The sequence below is a fragment of the Lytechinus pictus genome, chromosome 15, assembly GCF_037042905.1.
Source record: "Lytechinus pictus isolate F3 Inbred chromosome 15, Lp3.0, whole genome shotgun sequence".
In the NCBI taxonomy this organism is placed as follows: domain Eukaryota; kingdom Metazoa; phylum Echinodermata; class Echinoidea; order Temnopleuroida; family Toxopneustidae; genus Lytechinus; species Lytechinus pictus.
This window is the reverse complement of record NC_087259.1, coordinates 4257506-4277009: the sequence shown is the minus strand read 5'-3', so window position 1 is coordinate 4277009 and position 19504 is coordinate 4257506. Positions and strand designations below refer to the sequence as shown.

General features: G+C 36.2%; 2 protein-coding genes across 2 annotated transcripts; both read left to right on the top strand.

The window, feature by feature from the left end:
* Positions 1-7935: 7935 nt before the first annotated feature.
* On the top strand, positions 7936-11045 carry LOC129278256 (uncharacterized). Its single transcript, XM_064110686.1, has one exon. The coding sequence runs from the start codon at positions 8914-8916 to the stop codon at positions 9847-9849; it is 936 nt and encodes a 311-aa protein (XP_063966756.1). The 5' UTR covers positions 7936-8913; the 3' UTR covers positions 9850-11045.
* Positions 11046-13094: 2049 nt separating this feature from the next.
* Positions 13095-16650, top strand: LOC129278254 (uncharacterized). Its single transcript, XM_054914461.2, has one exon. The coding sequence runs from the start codon at positions 13135-13137 to the stop codon at positions 14440-14442; it is 1308 nt and encodes a 435-aa protein (XP_054770436.2). The 5' UTR covers positions 13095-13134; the 3' UTR covers positions 14443-16650.
* Positions 16651-19504: the final 2854 nt, after the last annotated feature.

The window sequence follows — 19504 nt, the reverse complement described above, 5'->3', positions numbered from 1 at the left end:
ATGGTGTCCTCGAACGCCAGGCAGACTTTTTCCAACTTGAGTCACTGAAATCGTCCATTGAACGACCAATGCAAGTTGATGGATCGGAGGCCGTGGGATTGATGTGTAGTGATGGGAAGGTATTCCACACGACAAGAGAAATCTTGATGAGAGAAAAGGATTCATACTTTACCAAGATGCTGAGTGAGGAAAGTACCGTTGAAAGAGATTTTCAGGGATACTATTTTTTGCACGATATCTCAAACAGTGAACTGCTCCAGCATGCCCTGAGCTATCTGACTCATGGTGGTATTCTTGACCCAATCAATAATATGGATGTAGTCCGCTGGTATGGTTACTCAAATTCTGCAGAAACAATGAATCCTTTTAAGTTAAAAGGTTTTCGCAGTCATTGTGCTTTAATGAATTTTGCCGGAAACCTTGATATCGGAAAGCTTACACGTACTCGATTGTACTTCTACTACAATTTGAATACCCTAGGTTTTGCCTACATCCAACGTCCTGACCTCATGGATACCACTTGTACTCCTAACATGGTAAGAATGTTGAGGGATAGACTATTTCTGAAGAGGGTCAGAATCACTGAACACGTCGATGCAGGAATAGTGAACATGAAATACATTAACAGCAAACAGCCTGCTAGCTTACAGGATGTGATGGCCTATTTCAAAGTGGATGAGAGAGCAGAAATCAATACTTATACAATTAGTCCCAATTGCATCAGATTAAATATCATATATGAATCTAATTAATGAGTTTGGTACTAGATTTGACTTCTCATGTACAAATCGCTATCTCTTGTTACAAATCTATGTATGGTTATAACAGAGAGGGATGATTATGATTTTCTTTGGGTGATTAGGGGTTTTTATTTACTAATTGGCTCAAATTGTCTAACCATAAACATTCACCTCCAAGTAATGGAAAATTGAAGAAAAAAGAGAAAATACGAAGTGAAAAGGAAAGAATGAAAAGCGTCGTAAAAGATATATTAGTTGTGTAATTGTACGTTACCACTGTAATAAGAATATGAAAAATAGTTAGCATTGCATTCTCCCCTCCCCCCGAATCTATAAAAGTACTGTGCATTGGCGCCGCCACTGTGCCGTTCTATCTATAATAAAATGTACATAGATTAAGATTTTTGCAGTAGATCTAGGGGATGTGATGCTTCCAAACTACAATTTAACTCCGGTATTTTGTTATCATTCTTGAATATTTGTAAATATTTGTAAATATGTTTATAAACATTATTGATGTAATGCGGAATCTGAATAAACCAAGTTAATTATGTAAAATATTACATTTTGCACATGGAGAGAATTTTCAAACATGGAGATATTGGGCCGCATTCTGAACTCGGGTTTAAAGTTGTGGTTTAACTATGGACGGCCAATCGTGGCACAAATCTACATGTTCAATTTATTAAATCATTTACCACTCGATCGTTCATGACCGTCTGGAAATGACAACTAATATTTTCTTCTTCATCTTGAAAGCAAAGGGAAACTAATGACAAGTAAGAAATATACGAAATGAACATATTTTTTTTATATCTTGGCTTCTTAAGGAAAGAGTTAGAAGTTTAGAATACGGGCCATTGGAAGCGTGTTTGTTTTTTAATAAGTCGTTTTGTTAATGCGATTTGCGCATGAGCAGATGGAGGTCGGCCATTGGTCGTAAGTGCTTTTTAAATCACTGAGATAAGCATGATTATAATAATTGTTTGCTCATTGAAAGAGTAATATCAACGTGTTCAGTAATGATTAGTATTTCGCATCATTTCAAATTAGAGCATTTAGTTCAAATCGGACAATTTAATAGAATATGCTTTACCAATCAGTAAATTAGCGAAATCTTCAACTTGTGCTACTTGGTTTATGTAGTTATGGCTTTATTAGAGTTGAATATCGAATTTACTAAAGTTGAATATCGCAAATTGGAATACCAGGCAAACTTATATAATACCTCCTTTTGAAATATAATTAATTGAATATGTAATTGAAGAAACGATAGATTATTTGCAAAAAGTTGATCTAGAGCTTATTATGAAGCGACATATCTCTCTCACGCTCGTTGTTCTCATAACATCACATTTTTACAAAAAAAAAATCATAAGAAAATGGATTAGTTTTTAAACTATATGCAGTGAATAACTGATAAAGGCGGTAAAGAGGATATTTTCAAAACGTTGATGTTGCTGTTCACAATAAAAGTACCAAATAGTAATGGGTACATCTAAATCTTCCGTTATCTTATTTGCTTATACATTTAGGCACATTGAACTAAGACTAGGTTATGTTGAACTTTAGACTGGGTATTCCCAATCAGGAAGTTTTCATACGTGAAGAGAAATCATTTTAATAGCATAGTCGCATTCTATAAATACTTTTAAAGGTACCTACTATTTACAGAATAGGATATGAGATGCTGGGGGCATATCATAATAAATGGTAGGCCTACCGTATAGCTATAGCACAAGTTTTCAAGAACGTTTACATAACATTTATACAATATTATATTCCGCATACATTGTAATTTATAATGTTAAGTCCTAAATGTTTGGAAAAAAAATGTTTATAACAATGAAATGAAATGTTTCCATGAGGGGGAAAGGGAACATGAGAATGCATTCAAAACATTTGAATAGGCCTACATTTCAAAAATATACATTGTTAAATTCAATTATCAAATCGATTATCAAAACCATATATACTGGCATTCATATCATCTATACTGTTCTTGCACTACGAGCATTTACATGTACCTACACAGGGCGTACCGCCTTTTTTATGGTCTCGAATAGACAAGTCGCCCTCAATATATAGGGGAAGGCGGGGTAAGTTGTGACACTTTTTGCATTTTGCATGTTAGAATTGATATGACTAGTAATATTGAAGAAATAAGTACCTTGCCTTTAAATTTGATTCTTTGGAAATATTTTTCACCTATATATAACTTTCTACCCCAACACTAAAAATTGTTGTGACCTTTGAAAAAACTGATGTCAAATGGCTCAACTTGCCCCATCTGTGGGGTAAGTTGTGCCACCGTCTGGGGTAAGTTGAGCCACAAAAACTATGTACAAAATGTATGCGGGAGAACCAGGATGTCAATTTTTCATTTAAAGTCTTTTCACTTGCTAATTCTCTATAAATACTAACATCTTCTATCAGTAAAAGAACTGTTATGTGAATTTGCTCCTTTCTGTCTGCATATCAATGGCTTTTTATGTTTTTTAATTTTTTTACTATATGTTACCATAAGAGTTACCATGGCTCAACTTGCCCCATGTAGGTTGGCTTGAATTAGCCCCGTCCGAACTTTTTTCGATATTTTCACATCTACACAATTCTTATGCATTCATTATGTAAAAGACTATGACAAGAGTGAGAATCCATACCTGGACTAACAATATTGTTCTTATTTCTATTATATATTTAAAGACATGTGTGGGTAAAAAGCACTTATCTATTTCAAACCCTTTTTTACTTTTTTGCCTGAAATTTGTATTTTTCCCTCTAAAACAGTACTTTTTGTTTCGAAGTTGAAAACAATATGGTGGGGTTGAGGTTTATGTAATGGGTCATCAATAAATGACACCACCACAATGTCTGACTCATTCATTATCAGCCTGGGGATGGTGGCTCAACTTGCCCCTATGCTCAACTTACCCCGTCTTCCCCTACTTATCCACAATCTGTGTTTGTTACCGCTCCGTTCGAGCGACTATCATTGTAACCATAATATTTATTTTTTAAGGTTGCTTTGAATCATTTCTCTTCATTGCGTAAGAATTGTTATCAATTATCATTTTACTGGATACTTATGTTTTGTTTTACAATCTGTAAATACTGTGCTTTCTAGTAGGTTACTCATATTTCACATAATTGCAATTCTTTGTCCTATAGTAATTGCTAATTTTGTTATTATTTTGTTTATAAATTTAAGACGACTACTATGTATATTTTAGAATGTGAGTTAAATCAAATGAAATAAATATAACTATAATACTTCTATATTTTTATTCTAGCTGGCGTGGTATGTCCTATTTAAATTCATATTTAGGACTTCATTATTACAATGAAAGTTTGCCTTATACTAGTTCCACCAATAAGTTCTCTGTAATTTAATCGATAATGAAATTGGATATGCATCAACTTGTGCATCAACTTAGGTATATGTTTTCATTTGAAATTACAAACATGTATATAGCTTTGATATGTTATGAGACACATGATAATTAATGGCAATAAAATAAAGGGGTAATAAAAACATTCTGTATGGAAGCGCCGTGGTGTAGCGGTTCTGACTCTCGCCTTGTAATCAGAGAGTCGTGTGTTCGAATCCCACCATGGCCTAGCGTCCTTTGGCAAGGCGTCAATCCACAATTTGCCACTCTCCACCCAGGTGTTAAATGGCTACCCGGTAGGATGCGAAAGCCTATGTAGTATGCCTAGCAATTGAGTCTTGGAACTCTTGTTGGAATGCTCCCCAGGGAGTGGAGAAGGGGCATACATTGTATGCGGGCACGCAAGGATCCGATGACCGGGGTAAAATTATATCTGTAAAGCTCTTAGAGACGTCGTTCCGATGTGTTAAGTGCTATATAAATGCGGATTATTATTATTACTATTGTTATTATTATTATTATAAAAATAAGTGTTTGTTTTGGAAGCATTGGGTATACTCAGACATTCTTGTTATTGGAGAATTTGACAACGATGGACTACTGGATATACTGTGTATTCATGCAAAATTAAAGAAAAAAGGAAATTATTTATGTGAATCGAAATTAATTTGGAGTTGTATACCAAAAAATGGAAAAACATTTTGCTTAAAGATAAACATTGCTCAAATTATTCAATTGTTAGCTACTTTCAATTGAAGGACCATGTTCCTGTTTTACATATAAAACAAAGTAAACATTCATTTAATCTTTCCAAAAGATTATACAATTTTCTTGTGGATAAAAAGTCTATAAACCCAAATGCTAAACAATATTGGTCACTTTATTTTTAAAAAATGATTTGGAAAGAAAAAGTTACTTTCATTTAAGAATTTCGTTTAGCTGAATTCAACTTTAAATTTTTGTATAAACTTTTGATGTCAAATGAATATTTGTTTCGATTTAAATTGGCAGAATTTCCACTTTGTTTTAAATGTAAAACTATTGACAACTATTATCACTTAATTTATGATTGCCATTATTCTAGACTCTTTTGGTAAAAATTGAGTAAATTGTGTGTTACCATTAATCTGAATATTAAAAATGTTGATATAAGTTATAAAGACATTGTGATTGGTAGACAAGGTGGTAATGGACACAACATTATATCTTTCTCTAATGTATTAATCAATTTAGCCTCCTATACAATTTTTCAACAAAAAAGAAAATCAAATTTTAAAGAAATATTTTAAACATTCTTAGAAGAAATAAAATGGAGAGCAAATATCAAAAAAAGTATTTTTTTGAAAAATTGCAAAAAAAATGAAAAATCAATTAGGCTTTATGTTTGCTTACTATTGAACATGTATCTAAAATTCTCTCTGGCTATATTTATATATTGTTGTCAATTTTTTATGTTGAATTCTAATGTATATCATGCTGGTTTTGTTTTCAATGTACAGTGACGATGTAAATGAGAACATACAACAAAAAAATAATAAAGGCTTGTATACACAGCCAACCCGTATTCATAGGTTCCTTTCCTTTTAATGCTAGCTAAATACATTGTTTTTTCATGGAATACCAGAAATATTCCACTCGTTGGGGCTAATATTCCACTCATGTTCGATTCGCGAAATATTTGGCCAAACTCTTGGAATATTTCTGGTATTTCATTCTGAGCCATCTAATGTAAATATTGATATTGAAATGTGGAGTGGGGAAGAAAAAGGGTTGTTGGTGTATTAGGAAGAGAGAAAGAGAGAAAACTCATGTAGCGAAGAAAGGATTCATATACATGTGGGTGTGCGTATGTATTTGTGCGAGGGAAAACGTGTGGGCGTGTGTAAAGCCCGTCTCGCACTATGCGATTCGCAACGATCCGAATTTCAAAGAAATTGTGATAACATTTGATAAATTATGGACATTCCAACTAATAAAATCTCACAGATCAGAGTTCAGAATAGTGGTAGGACTACTGAAATCGAAATTCAGTCCAGTTCGAGCCTCCCTGAACGAATAAAAACAAATTAAATTCCATAGCGTAATGACGTCATCATCGGCTGCGACTTGAAGCCGATTTGGACTTTACTCCAACCACAGGGCTTGCTGCAAAGTAAAAATATGATTTCATTATTCCTAGCATCATGCCAAACGTAAAATAATTTTACTTCTTGGAACTTTTATATTTCATGCAAAATGCGATTACTTGAAAAATCGCGTCGAATCCGATCGCTTACTGTGAGCCGGGCTTAGGTGTTTGGCAGCGGCGTGAACACCACTAGCGTACCTACGGGGGGGGGGGGGCAGGGGGGGGCACTCTGCCCCCCCCTGACGAGTCACAACCCATACAAAAGACATATATCTGCCCCCCTGACGAGTTTAAAAGACCTTTTATGCCCCCCTGATGAACTTGAAGACCTTTTTTTTTTTTTTTTTGCTTGTCAATTTTTTTCTGGTACGAAACCTTCATTTTTTAATTGAAGACCTTTTTTTTTTTTTTTTTTTTTTTGCTTGTCAATTTTTTTGGCGACCGATTTTGCCCCCCCTGTGGAAAATCCTAGGTACGCCACTGGTGAACACCTAAGCCGCGGCGTAACAGGGGTCGGTGGCCAGGGGGGGGGGGGAAGAGCCAAACATTTCCCGGTCATATCATGGTATGAACAGGCGTAATGAGGCGACTATTTTGACAAGGCCAGATATTGCCTATCGGTCAGAATTTATCTTTAAAAAAAGTTGCGAGCGAGCACAAATTTTGACCTTTTTAATACAAAAATCCAATTTTGTGATAGATTTTGACATGATATCCAGAGAATAATATATTTCACTCAGATTCCTTTTTCTGTATGCCACTGTGAACAGGATTCTTTGCGGTAATTTTTTGGGGCCATGGTCCAACCCTTCCATACCAGGGGCCGCGGAAGCGGAAGGGGCTGGGCTTCAGCCCCCCCCCCACTTTTTTCCAAAACCGTGTACAAAAACGTAAAAATTACCATATGATTGTGTTTTTTTGTATGGTCAGCCCCCCCACTTTTGGCTCAGCCCCCCCCCCTTACTTTGAAAACCGTTCCGCGGCCCCTGCATACGCAGTACTGTGCGGTTGGGATCCGGGGCGGAGCCCCCGGAACTTCTTGGTATGAAAGCCATTTAAACCTCGCAGATTGCCGCAATTTTAATCAAATCGCGGGCATATACAGAATATAGCTTTTACACAACACATTTATTCAACCCAGGTGCGTAATAAACCAAATATTTTGAGGGGGCAAAACATAGCATTGTGGGAAACATTTGTAAAACGTCGCTAGCGTGCAAAGCGAGCTGGAAAAAAAATTGCATCTTGAAATGAATTTCAAATTATGTGATAGATTTTTCCATTATATTCAGCAAATAACACATTTCATTGTTTCCATTCATTTCATTACACGTTGTCTCCTTTAATTTATTTTATTTCCACTTGGAACCGCGCCTGTATGCCAGTGATTGAACGTGATTGAACGGGGTGCGTTATAGAGCCATAATTTGAAGGTTATAAATGCAGAGCCCCTACTGCGTGGGGTCTGGGGCAAAGCCCCGGTAACTTATTTGCATAGAATTTAGCAAGCTTATAGCACAATGTTGTATGCAATCCATCTTTCTACCCGCTCTTTAATTTCAATCATCGGCAGCCCGGTCGTGTTATTATTTGTTTTCTTGTTCGTTTTCTTTGTTTTCCAATTTAGCTTTTGACTAATTACATTCTACCTTCGTTTCACGCTATTGTTTGCCATTTTGTCATCTTTTAATTTATTTCCCACCGTGCTATTGCATTACATAGGCCTATTTCGGAATGATTTGTTCTTTCTCAAATGTTCTTCTTTCGTACATTTTCCCGCTTTCCTTCCTTTTCCATTAAAAAAAAATTTCGTTTTCTTTTCACTTTTCCATTTACCTTTCCCTTTCCTCCTTTCCTTTTTCCCTTTCCTTCCCCTTTCCCTTTCTTTCTCCCTCCTTTTTTTTTCTTTTTCCCATTTTTCTTTTATTTTCTCGGTGAAATCCGCCAGGGGGGCAACCCCCCCCCTGCCCCAACCTGTTACGTCACTGGTGTTTGGTGTGAGGGTGTGTTTTGGACATCTTGAATTGTGAAATTCACTCAACAAAAAGCCTGACAAGTGAGAGTATTTTCACTTAAAGAATCATATAATACCCCCTTCGACTTATTATTTCGCCTTTTAAGAGAACATGTGCAGGCCAAACAAGAAACATATCGAGTGCGTGATGTGACATGAACTTTGTTTTTACTGTTGCTTCATTTTGATGGGAAAACCCAGTATGAAGTAAAACATATTCTAGCCTTTGTTCAATGCGCCTTATAACAAAGAAATCATGAAATAAAGGATATTGAAGATTTGAATTAGTATTTTTGAACCGCGAATTTGTAATTAGTCTTCCCTCTTTCAACACAGCGCTGCTTATTTGGTGTGGGCGCTTCAACTTTAGACAATGTAGGAATAATGAAGAGAGAAGAAAATTTATAGGAAAATGTGGATTAACATGAAACAAGGCAAGTGAATTGTTGCTCGTGATTGTAATGACGCATCACTGTATCGAGTGCACGTTAATACTGGCTATATTCCGCATTTTCAGTGAGTATGATCTAGAAACAATGTAAATGCCTCTCTAGAGAACAACTCGCGTATACAATGTGTACATGGTCAGTTCTACCTTAAGATCCAATTGATAGGAATGGAGATTATTGTGTAGATAAAATGGCATCAGATCATGAGACTTCGTGTGATGTCAATACGTACATCGGTTTGAATGTCGGTGGGGAGATCTACAAGACTTCCCGTACCACACTGACAAAGTATCCAAACAGTTTCTTTTCTCTCCTGCTTGAAGGTAGCATTCCTTCCACCAAAGACAACCAAGGGAACTACCTGATTGACAGAGACGGACGAATCTTCCGTCACATCCTCAACTTCTTGCGATCAGGAGAGCTTCTGACCCTACCCGAAGGGTTCAAGGATTTTAAATTGCTTGAGAGTGAGGCCGACTTCTTCTTGCTCGAAGACTTGAAGAACATGGTGAACCAGATCATGCCCGTCGGGCTGTTGTTTGACGGCGGCAAGGTTTTCAACACCACCAAAGAAACCTTAAAGAAGGAGAGTGATTCCTTCTTCGCCAGGATGTTGGCCGGAGAGATCGAAGTCACCTTAGATCCTCAAGGAAACTACGTCATGGATAGAGATGGCAGTTTATTCCATCACATCCTCGGCTATCTCAGAGATGGCGGCGTTCTGACCGACATCACTCTCGATGAAGTACAAAGTCTCCGTAACGAAGCGGACTACTTTAATCTGCACTTGTTTAAATATCATATCCAGAGCATCAAGTTCATGGAAACCAGACGCGACGCTCTGCCTTTTCTTCACATTTACTACTGCGTCGACGGTCCTTGCTTCCTGTACACAAACGCCATGTCCCACCAGAGTTACCGATTCAATCACGTTTGTCCCAATCACCGTGAAATCATGAAAGGTGTGTTTGCTGGATTGGCTGACTTACAAAGAATCAAAAGGGATGATCTCGTAAGCACTGATGATATCGTTTTTTACTTTCGCAGGAAGTTTGGAAGTGGCTCTTTCAGTGATGCCAAGGTGCTCAGCACGAATTGCAGTTTATTGAAATATGAGCCGTTTTAAAGTAACATGTTATATTCATTGTAATAATTGCTGTTTATGTTCTTAGGTTTCACGAAGCCATGTGCCAATTAATGGTTCTTGTCAAAAAGAGTATATATGTAAGCTACTGAAGAACTAACTCACATTGCCAATCAGTGCGTCTTGGATTAACATTACCGGAAGTAGAAATAGTATTTGCTTCTGATGGTTACACCCTAATTTTTCGAAGTGTATACCCAGTGATATCCGAGAGTTTTGGAATAATTAGCTATCTGTTAAAAAGCGACAATAATCGAGGCTCGCAGAGAGTATTAGTCCTGTACCTGTGGACCGGTCCAGCAACCTGCCTCCTGTGACACACGAATAACAGTATTTAAACGGCAGATTGCCTTGAGAAATTGTTAAAGGGGAGATGGTATAATGGTACTTTTAAATCCTGATTATGTTATCATAAGGATTTTTACATCTGAATGAGCGATATCAATTAATCTCTGAACCACTGGCGATTTCTATTTGACCTAAAGGTTTGCAATTATGCCATTGCATTGGTAGCTAGAACCTTAGAAAGGCGATTTCGAATCCTTTATGAAGATAAGAACCAAAACTCAAGAAGAGAAGCAATCTTGATGGAAAGAGTAAAATGAGAGGAACAATTTAAAACAAGTTTCATCAAAATCGGTTATGAAATAAGCAAGTTATTGACGTTTAAAAAGTCTTGTTGTACTTTCTATGAGGATCCTCAAATTGGCAAACATGCTTCAAAATGGCTGATTTTGTGGACAACTCTCCATTTGTTTTGTACACAAATTTTCAGATTTTCCTCTTTATTTTACATATTTCACATTATCCCCGCCTGACCTTGACATATGTGGTGTGAAATATATTTTCCCTTGTTATGCTCAGAACGATGCAATATGCAATTTCTACAATATTTATTTCAAATTTTATTTTTATTGATGTATCTGAAAAATAATGTAATAAAAATGCAATGAGACAAGTGAATTTTTATTGACAGTAAAGGTAAATTTTAATTTCGAGCATTGTATTAGTTGACTTTCAAAATCCTGAAAGAACATGAATGAACTTCGAAATGATATTTTTAAAGTATTTTATGCAGCAGTGTTTTGTAATATTTTGATCGGGCCCGTGCATCGAATAACGTATTTGCATCTCCTAGAATAATATGATAAGTTTACAAGATTCGTTTGTTTTGATTATGACACAAAAAATACACTTTAGGGCAAGGGTGTTAGATTATCCTTTAACTTTATAATTAGAGGGCCACACCCTAAAGGTATGAAATTACACCCTACACCCTTTTAAAATACCACAACAAAGTGTTGAAATAACCAAATTCCTTGTATTAACACTACCACCATGGAGGCGTTGAACTACTATAACACCAAGATTAACACCGATGAAAATTTACTGGGATGGTCTTCTATGTACATCTGTAAACACCAAAGTTTTTGTTGTGTAAAATGTAAATGAACGTAAAGTTTCACTGAAATTAGTGTTTGGTAACGCAAAATAAAAAATGGCATTGAAAACGGATATACTGAAGCTTTTTGACATACATTCATCGGAGTAGAATCGCATGAATGAACACGCTAAAACGAACCGATGTGCATAAGGAAATAGCGTTCTAGCGTTCTGTTTATTCATGCGATTCTTACTAACTGATTGATCAATGCTATTTAAAAAAAAATAGAATTTATCAATCATACTGATAAGCCTCCGAGAACTTTATTCTGCTGAAATGCATTAATATTCCAATACATTCATGGTTTCTTTGTTGAAACGCATTGTATGTGTATACGGAGAGGCAGGATCGGAGAGAGGGTGGAGAGGGAGAGAGAGAGAGAGATAGAATGAGAGAGAAGGGGAAAGTAAAGATGGGGCATGGATGGGCCGCGGAACCGGGGGGGGGGTTCAGTTCCCAATTTTACAGTTACCACGTCCAAAAAAGTGTCAAATTTCCTTTGAAAGGGTCTTTTTATTTGGTTTATCATGGTCCGTCTTCATCGTTTAAAGAAAAAAAGAGACTGTGGCGATGAGTATCGCCATCCCCCCCCCCCGCCGCGTCTGCACCCAACCCCTGACACTGCCTTGAAAGTAACACATGATATACCTTGGAGATGGAACAGAAGTATGTGAAAGTGATATAAATAGCAAGCTAGTGTAATACGACTCCAGTGACCCTCAAGCATTCGATGGGGCCACGGCATCACATGAGTGGGGAGAAGTTTTCGTGAGAGGGAGAAGTTTGTAGTGATCTGACAATAAATAAAAAATAATGGTGAATGTTTTGGCTGCATGTTTTATTATTTTCTACTCGGTCCCTGTTTTCCCGCACAATGGATTTGGAAACCCAGTGTATATTGAGTGATTATATTAAATCTGAACCGGATAAGCTAAAATTGAAATTGGGTTGACTTTGATTGGTAGAACATTTATTTCATTAAAAAAGAGAATTGCTAAACTTAGCCTATATCCCACTCAATCCTCATAAAGTGTTGATCTGGAAGGAAAACAAGTTCACGTGCAACAACCAGAATATCCGATTTATATCATTTTACTAACAATATTTATATTTACATGATGGGAGTGTGATTGGTTGGGGGGGGGGGGTTGCACCCCTCTCGACGCGGCGCGCCGCCCCCCCCCCCTCATTATGGTAACGATGGTCGACTGTTCTAAAAAAAAAAAGGAGGGCACATACCCAGACACCCAAGTTTAATCAACCACACACACATCGTATTTGAATCACCTTGTACTTTTGTACACATTTGACATGTATAAATGATGAAATGAACATATGTATAATACATTGTATGCATAAGAATAGCTATATACTGTGGTGCACGCCACGCTATAAGAACAAAACTGTCTGGTGCTTCAAGAAGGCCCCTTTACTTAGTCTCGAGTCAGGTTCATATTCTTATAACATAATTATAGACAAAAATCATATTACGGGCGTGTATTAATATCATAATTATAGTTAGATTAGTGGGCAATCTCACATAACGTAGTCCCTGTGGCTCATCCGAATATTGTGTGGGGGGCAATAATTTGTAAAAAACGACAATATTGTGAGTGACTGACAAAGACATGGTTTATTATACCTTCGGAAAAGACTACGAGCCAATTCGAGTCTGAGTCATTCGGTCGAGTCATTCACAGTTCGAGCGCTTCATCATGAAATTTACGCATTTATTAACATGACATTGCGTTTCATTCGGTAATAGTGAGAAGATGTGGAATGGATGCCAGCCCTGATATCCGACACGACACGAACATCACTCAATGATGAACCCTATCAAGGATTTTAAGGAGTATATTGGTATGAATGTGGGTGGAAAGATCTACCAAACATCCTGGTCCACCCTGCTGCGGTATCCAAACACATTCTTTGATTCACTGTTCGAAGGTAGCGCCGATCATCCGAAGGATGAGCAGGGGAACCTGTTGCTTGATCGAGATGGTGAGACATTTCGCCATATCCTCAACTTCTTGAGGTACGGAAGGGTGGTGATCCCGGAGGAGTTCGATGATTTTCACATTCTTGAACGTGAGGCTGATTTTCTGTCGCTTGGGGAACTCAAGATGGCATTGACAGACACGGAGAGATCCAGGGGAGACGTAGGGTTGAACGTTGGTGGTAAGATATACAGGGCATCGATGAGGACTTTAACAAGCGTCCCGAAAAGCTTCTTCCAGGAGATGCTACAAAGTGGCCATCCTGTCAAAGATGACCTTGGAAATTACCTCATCGACCAAGACGGTGAGGTATTCCGTCACGTTCTCAATTTCCTGAAGACGGGGGAGCTCGTGCTACCGGAAGGGTTCAAGGAATTCGATTTACTTGAACAGGAGGCCAGATCCTTTAGGTTGGACGACCTTCAGAAAATGGTTCGGGCAAAACGTGTCAGATCAGTCGGTTTTGTAATCAACGGCCAGGTATTCACATTGCATCGGGGAGATGTGCTGAGAGAGAAGGATTCACTCTTTGCCACCATTATGAGCGGTGAGTTCACAGCCCCCAAGGATCATCAGGGAAACTACATCATAGAGAGACCTGTTGATGCGGTACATTACTTAATCCACTACATCAAACATGGTGGAATCTTCAAAGACATGACTCATAAGGACGTGACGCGTCTTAAGAAAGAAGCTGAAATCTTCAGGCTACATGGACTGACGACGTTGCATCTGAAAGGCGTTGAGGCTGCCCAAGGGAATGTTGAAGATAAAAACTTATTCCTTTACATAATCTTTGATCACCGTCATCATCACTATATTTACAGTGTCCAGGAACCCTGTGTTGCTTACATCAACAAATGGCCAGCTTTCTTCACTACTAACACCGAAGGGCAACTTCTTCGTGATGTCTTTCTCGATGGCATGATTACCCTATGTACCGTAGGAAGTAGCAGCGTGTCCGTTGGAAAGGTAGATGTGCAGAAGATAAAATCACAAGGAAATGGGAGGATCGGATTGGATGATTTTGTTGCATACTTTTCTACGACTGTGCCAGGAAGTAGCGTCGATACGATAGGAACTTGTGGTTATTTTAGTTTGATAAAGGTCGTAGTTCCTCTAATCTTCCCTTAAAAGTTTGTGAAAACATTTATGTTCCTCTTTATTTCTCTGTATCTATACTACTCACTATACTAGTTTGTCTTCCTGCTCTCCCGATCTCCTTTGGACTTCCTCTGTCCATTCCGCTCTACATGTGCATTTGTCTTTGTTTCTTTTTCCCATCTTTCTATCACTTAGTATTATTCATGAGAATGCTGATGTCGTCACATAGATCCAGGAAATTTCGTCTCCGTACTCCGTTTGTGTAAATGTGCCCCGAGGATAACTAATGTCTTTGAACTATTAAAGTACTTCGCGAGAGAGCCCATGGGATATAGCTCTGTTTCCAGTACTCTTGACTAATCTAGTAGTACCAGCAAAATAATGCCCATCGTCTATGAGAACTATCAAGTATATATATTTATATTATATCATGGTAAACATATTTTCCTATATACTAGACGTAAACATGTTAAAGGGATGCTCCGGGCTGAGAAAAATATGATTTAAACAGATAAAAATCAGACAAACAAAACACTGAAAATATGATTAAAATTGGACTAGGAATAACAAAGTTATGGCATTTTAAAGATTTGCATTATTCCGGTGAAACAGTTCTAGGCATGTCTTCATGAATATTCAATGAGCAACTTGATGATGTCATATCCCCACTTATTCCTTTGTATTTTATTATATAAAATTTTTTTTTTTCAAAAATATTTCTACCAAGAACTAAAAAAATTGGATTGACAACTGATTTAGTGTATTAGATATTCATGGCTGCAACTTATTTCATTATAAACATGATAAAGGAGATACATTATTCACACATGTATGAAAAAATGAAACAACTATGATTTCATGTAATAACATAAGAAAAAGGAAAGTGGGGATGTGACATCATCAGCCCACCTAATGAATACTCATGACGACGTGCATATAACTATTTTTTTACTTGCTAAACTTTAAAATTCAATAACTTCATTATTTGTTATCCGATTTTGATGAAATTATCAGCATTTCGCTTTGTGAATTTTATTCCATTTATTTAGATATAAATATTTTCAGCCCGGAGTAGTACTGTACCCTTTTAATAATATTCCTTTTCATACATGATAAACTGCCGCATTGAGGGAACATGCGTCATAAACTGGATAGGTTGGTGGATGTTGAAACCCTGTCGAGTCATACCAAATAGTATATGAATAATATACCTGCATTCTAGCTAGTCGCTAGATTATAATTATCAGAGTGACTAAATTTATCATGTCTAATGGTGTATTTGGAATGATTTGCTGTCAGAGCAGCTTAATATGATAGACAGTCACACCAACCAGACTGATTCCAAACTGTTTGATAGTATGTCATTGGAAATAATGTAAAGCTTTGGTCGGACAGGGGGTCGGTTTGTCTAGTGTGACTGCGGCTTCGAAGTGAAGTGGTAAATCGTGGTGAACGAAACCTAAGTATGTGACTGGTGCTTAAGCAGTACTATTTTAATATTCAATACAAATACGAGATGGGATGTAGCATGCATAACTGTACTCATTCATTTGAAAAATTATACTTTCGAATCCATAGAACTTGACATTTTACAAAGTATATGCGATTTTCAACATTATTCATGACGCAAAATGTATTAATGTTCCCAAATTCCCTTAACGCCGTTGTCTCTTCTTATATTAAATTGTCTGGGCGTACCCAATTCCGCAACTCTTCAGTATGTACTATTTTATATTTCATCTTGATCCATTTACATTAGAATATTTAATCTGTAGAAGATATTATGTAATGTGTAAATATAATTCGATATCAATTCAAACTTCCATACTGCATGTACTGTGTATAGTGTTGTTTAGATGTAATGTCGCCATTGTATCGTCGACCTTGCGGTTTATTATTTTACACATCGCTTATGAAAAACAAATTAAAGCCGCCTCATTAAGCGGTATTTCTTTCTGAATCGTTCTGTAGAAAGCGCATTTTACGTTTCATAAACGTGTCGATATGCATCCCTTTTTTCTACCTTTTTCGCTCTATTTCTCATCCCCCTCTCTCTTTTTCTCCCTCTATTTAGGCATTTTACCACCTTTGGCTGATAGCATGTTGAAAGACGACCGAAGAAGTAGCCATTTTCAACAAATTTTAGGCATGTATAGTTAAATAAACCACTAGGAAGTTATGATAATCTCAGCTCGTTAAAGGTCAAGTCCACCCAAGAAAAATGTTGATTTGAATAAATAGAGAAAAATCAAACTAGCATAATGCTGAAAATTTCATTAAAATCGGATGTACAATAAGAAAATTATGACATTTTACAGTTTCGCTTATTTTTCACAAAACAGTGATATGCACAACTCAGTGACATGCAAGTGAGACACTCGATGATGTGTAGGCCTATTTATTATTTTTTTTTTTATTTGAAAGAAAGCCAATTTCAGACTGGTTTGCAGTGGTAAAGGTATTTTAATCCATGAAAGACAGCCTCGCTGCAGAGACATAAATAATAAAAATACAATGTAAATACATATTGATAAAATAACATCATATGACCCATGTAAAACATTTATTCCATGTGATAATTTACAATTATTTCAATAAATAGTTTATACAATATTATGATTATAAGTCTCAATATGACATTTCTTTATTCTTGCTTCACACATAAGGGTTGATAAAAATATACATATATATCATCCATAACTAACTGCAGTTTGGATAAAAAATGCAAAAAAAAACAATTCCTGCATATTACATAATAAAAAGACAGGTTTTATTGCAATACGATCCAATTAAAATAACTCACCGCCCACACCTCTCAGCCAAGTATATCCAGGGATGCTTAAATGCATACCTGAATACACTTTGAACAATAGCCATTGTTCACCAAACTACAGCAAATTTAAATAGCCTGATGCAACCCAATGGGGGTAGCCATTTTCACATTACAACATATTGTTTGAATTATACAATATTTCATTTTTTACAGATTTGACAACGAGGACCAACTTGACTAAACCATATAGTATTAAACAATGCTAATTCCACATGTTTAGGGAGGAATTAATCGTTGTTTCGCTTGACAATGAGGGGAAAATTAGAATATTTCATACTTCATATAATAAAATACAAAAGAAATAGTGAGTGGATGACGTCATCAGTCTCCTCATTTACATACCGACCAGGATGTGCATATAACTGTTTTGTGAAATTAAGCAAGACTTTAAAATGTCGTAACTTTCTTATTTTACATTCGATTTTGATGAAATTTTCCATCTTATGTTTTTTTTATTTTTCTCTTTTTATTCAAATCAACTTTTTGTTGAGGTGGACTTGTCCTTTAAAGGAGAACGATACCCTGTACAAAAGGTTTTTTATGAGGGAGAATAGAGAAAATCAATTCAAGACAAGTACAGTTCCATCAAAATCCGTTCGAAATCATGAGAATTTGTTCAAAGTTTGAAAAAAAAAGTCTCAATAAAATTACCTTGCATGGTAATCCTCAAATTGTCAATGAAGCTTCAATGTGACAGGTTTTTGTGGAGCTCTTCATGTTTTGTACACACAAATTTCATAATTCCCCATTGTGTCCCAGGGTGCAGCTTTGTTTGTATACATACGATAATATTGTTTCGCAAAAGAGTGGACAAACATCATTTTTATAGATAATGTAGATATATGAAAAATTATTTTCAAATAAAATCAATATTGTTAAAAATCAAAAAGAATTACTGATACTTTAACATCAGAAGAAATACCTTATCTTTTTAACATTTTTTCATTTCCAATTGTACTTCATATTTTTAATGAATAATGAGATTAGTCCGGTCGAAGCCATGGTTCAAACTGAGTACCAATCAAATCAGTTGCGTGTATCCTGTGCACTTTATGTTTAAGAAAGAAAGGGTTTTTTTGTTATAGATTGTCATGTTATAGGTTGTATGTATTGTATATCATATAATAAAGGCGTTTCTCGTGATAAATAATTTTGATATTGTTGATTACTTCATGCCTTCGATGAGTGGAATAGATGGGAATTTTCATTGCCGTAAGCAGAAATTTTATCTGGGGCAACAAGCCTAAATCAATAAACTCCAAAGCGAGGGAGCGAAGCGACCGAGCATGTCATGGAAATGCTTTTGCATAATCTAGAGTAAAGTTGAAGGATTTCCTCCATGCACCCTTTTGGTGAATTTAAAAAAAAAAAATCAGTAAACAATGTAACTATTCAAAATTTCTGGGGGCAACTGCACCACTGCCCACGCTGCATGGCCATGGAAATGTTGGTGTAAATTTATCTGTAAAAAATATATCTAAGAAGTTAAAGAACAGTGTCCTTTCATTGCATGAAAGTATGAAGAAGCTGATTGGAAAAAAATACAATATTTGACCAGTCTAAATATTTCATTTTAACCCTCCAAAGACTTTATTGAGTCAAAAAATGATTTTAAAATATATTCACGTAAAACCATTACATAACTAATAAATGAACTGAACAAATAACAATACTTCGCGTTTCTCTCAAGTAAACAAACAAATGAAGTGACATCCATTTGGTATTAAATTTGTTAAACAAACCCGATATAAAACTAATATGTTTCTCATCTTCATAGTACTGAATAATATATATATATTCTTTACCATCCACCCCCACCCCTTGCTCCAAACCACAGCAAATAGGCCCATATTCCACCTCTTTCAATATTGGGAATATTAGTGTCAGGGTTTGTAGACTATCTGACCTTTGAACTTCTCATTAAAATATGTTGTAATAATGTTATCCAATTGAAAACATCGAATAGTCATACCAGGCACGCCTCTTCCTTTTCGTATCCGCTTACATGTTTTTGTTCATTTAATACCTACCCTACTATCCTGTGTACACATTGTAATGGTAGATCTTTATATCATTGCGTAGGACATGACTGCCATTGAGCCGATACAATAATCTACTTAGAATTCGTAAGTAATGCTATTTCAATGTATCGTGGTAGGGTTACATTTTATTTACATGTTTGTCAAGGATTTTGAATAATATAACGATTGAAAACTTCTTACAATCAATAGTTAATCAGGCAAATACATGTAGATAGCT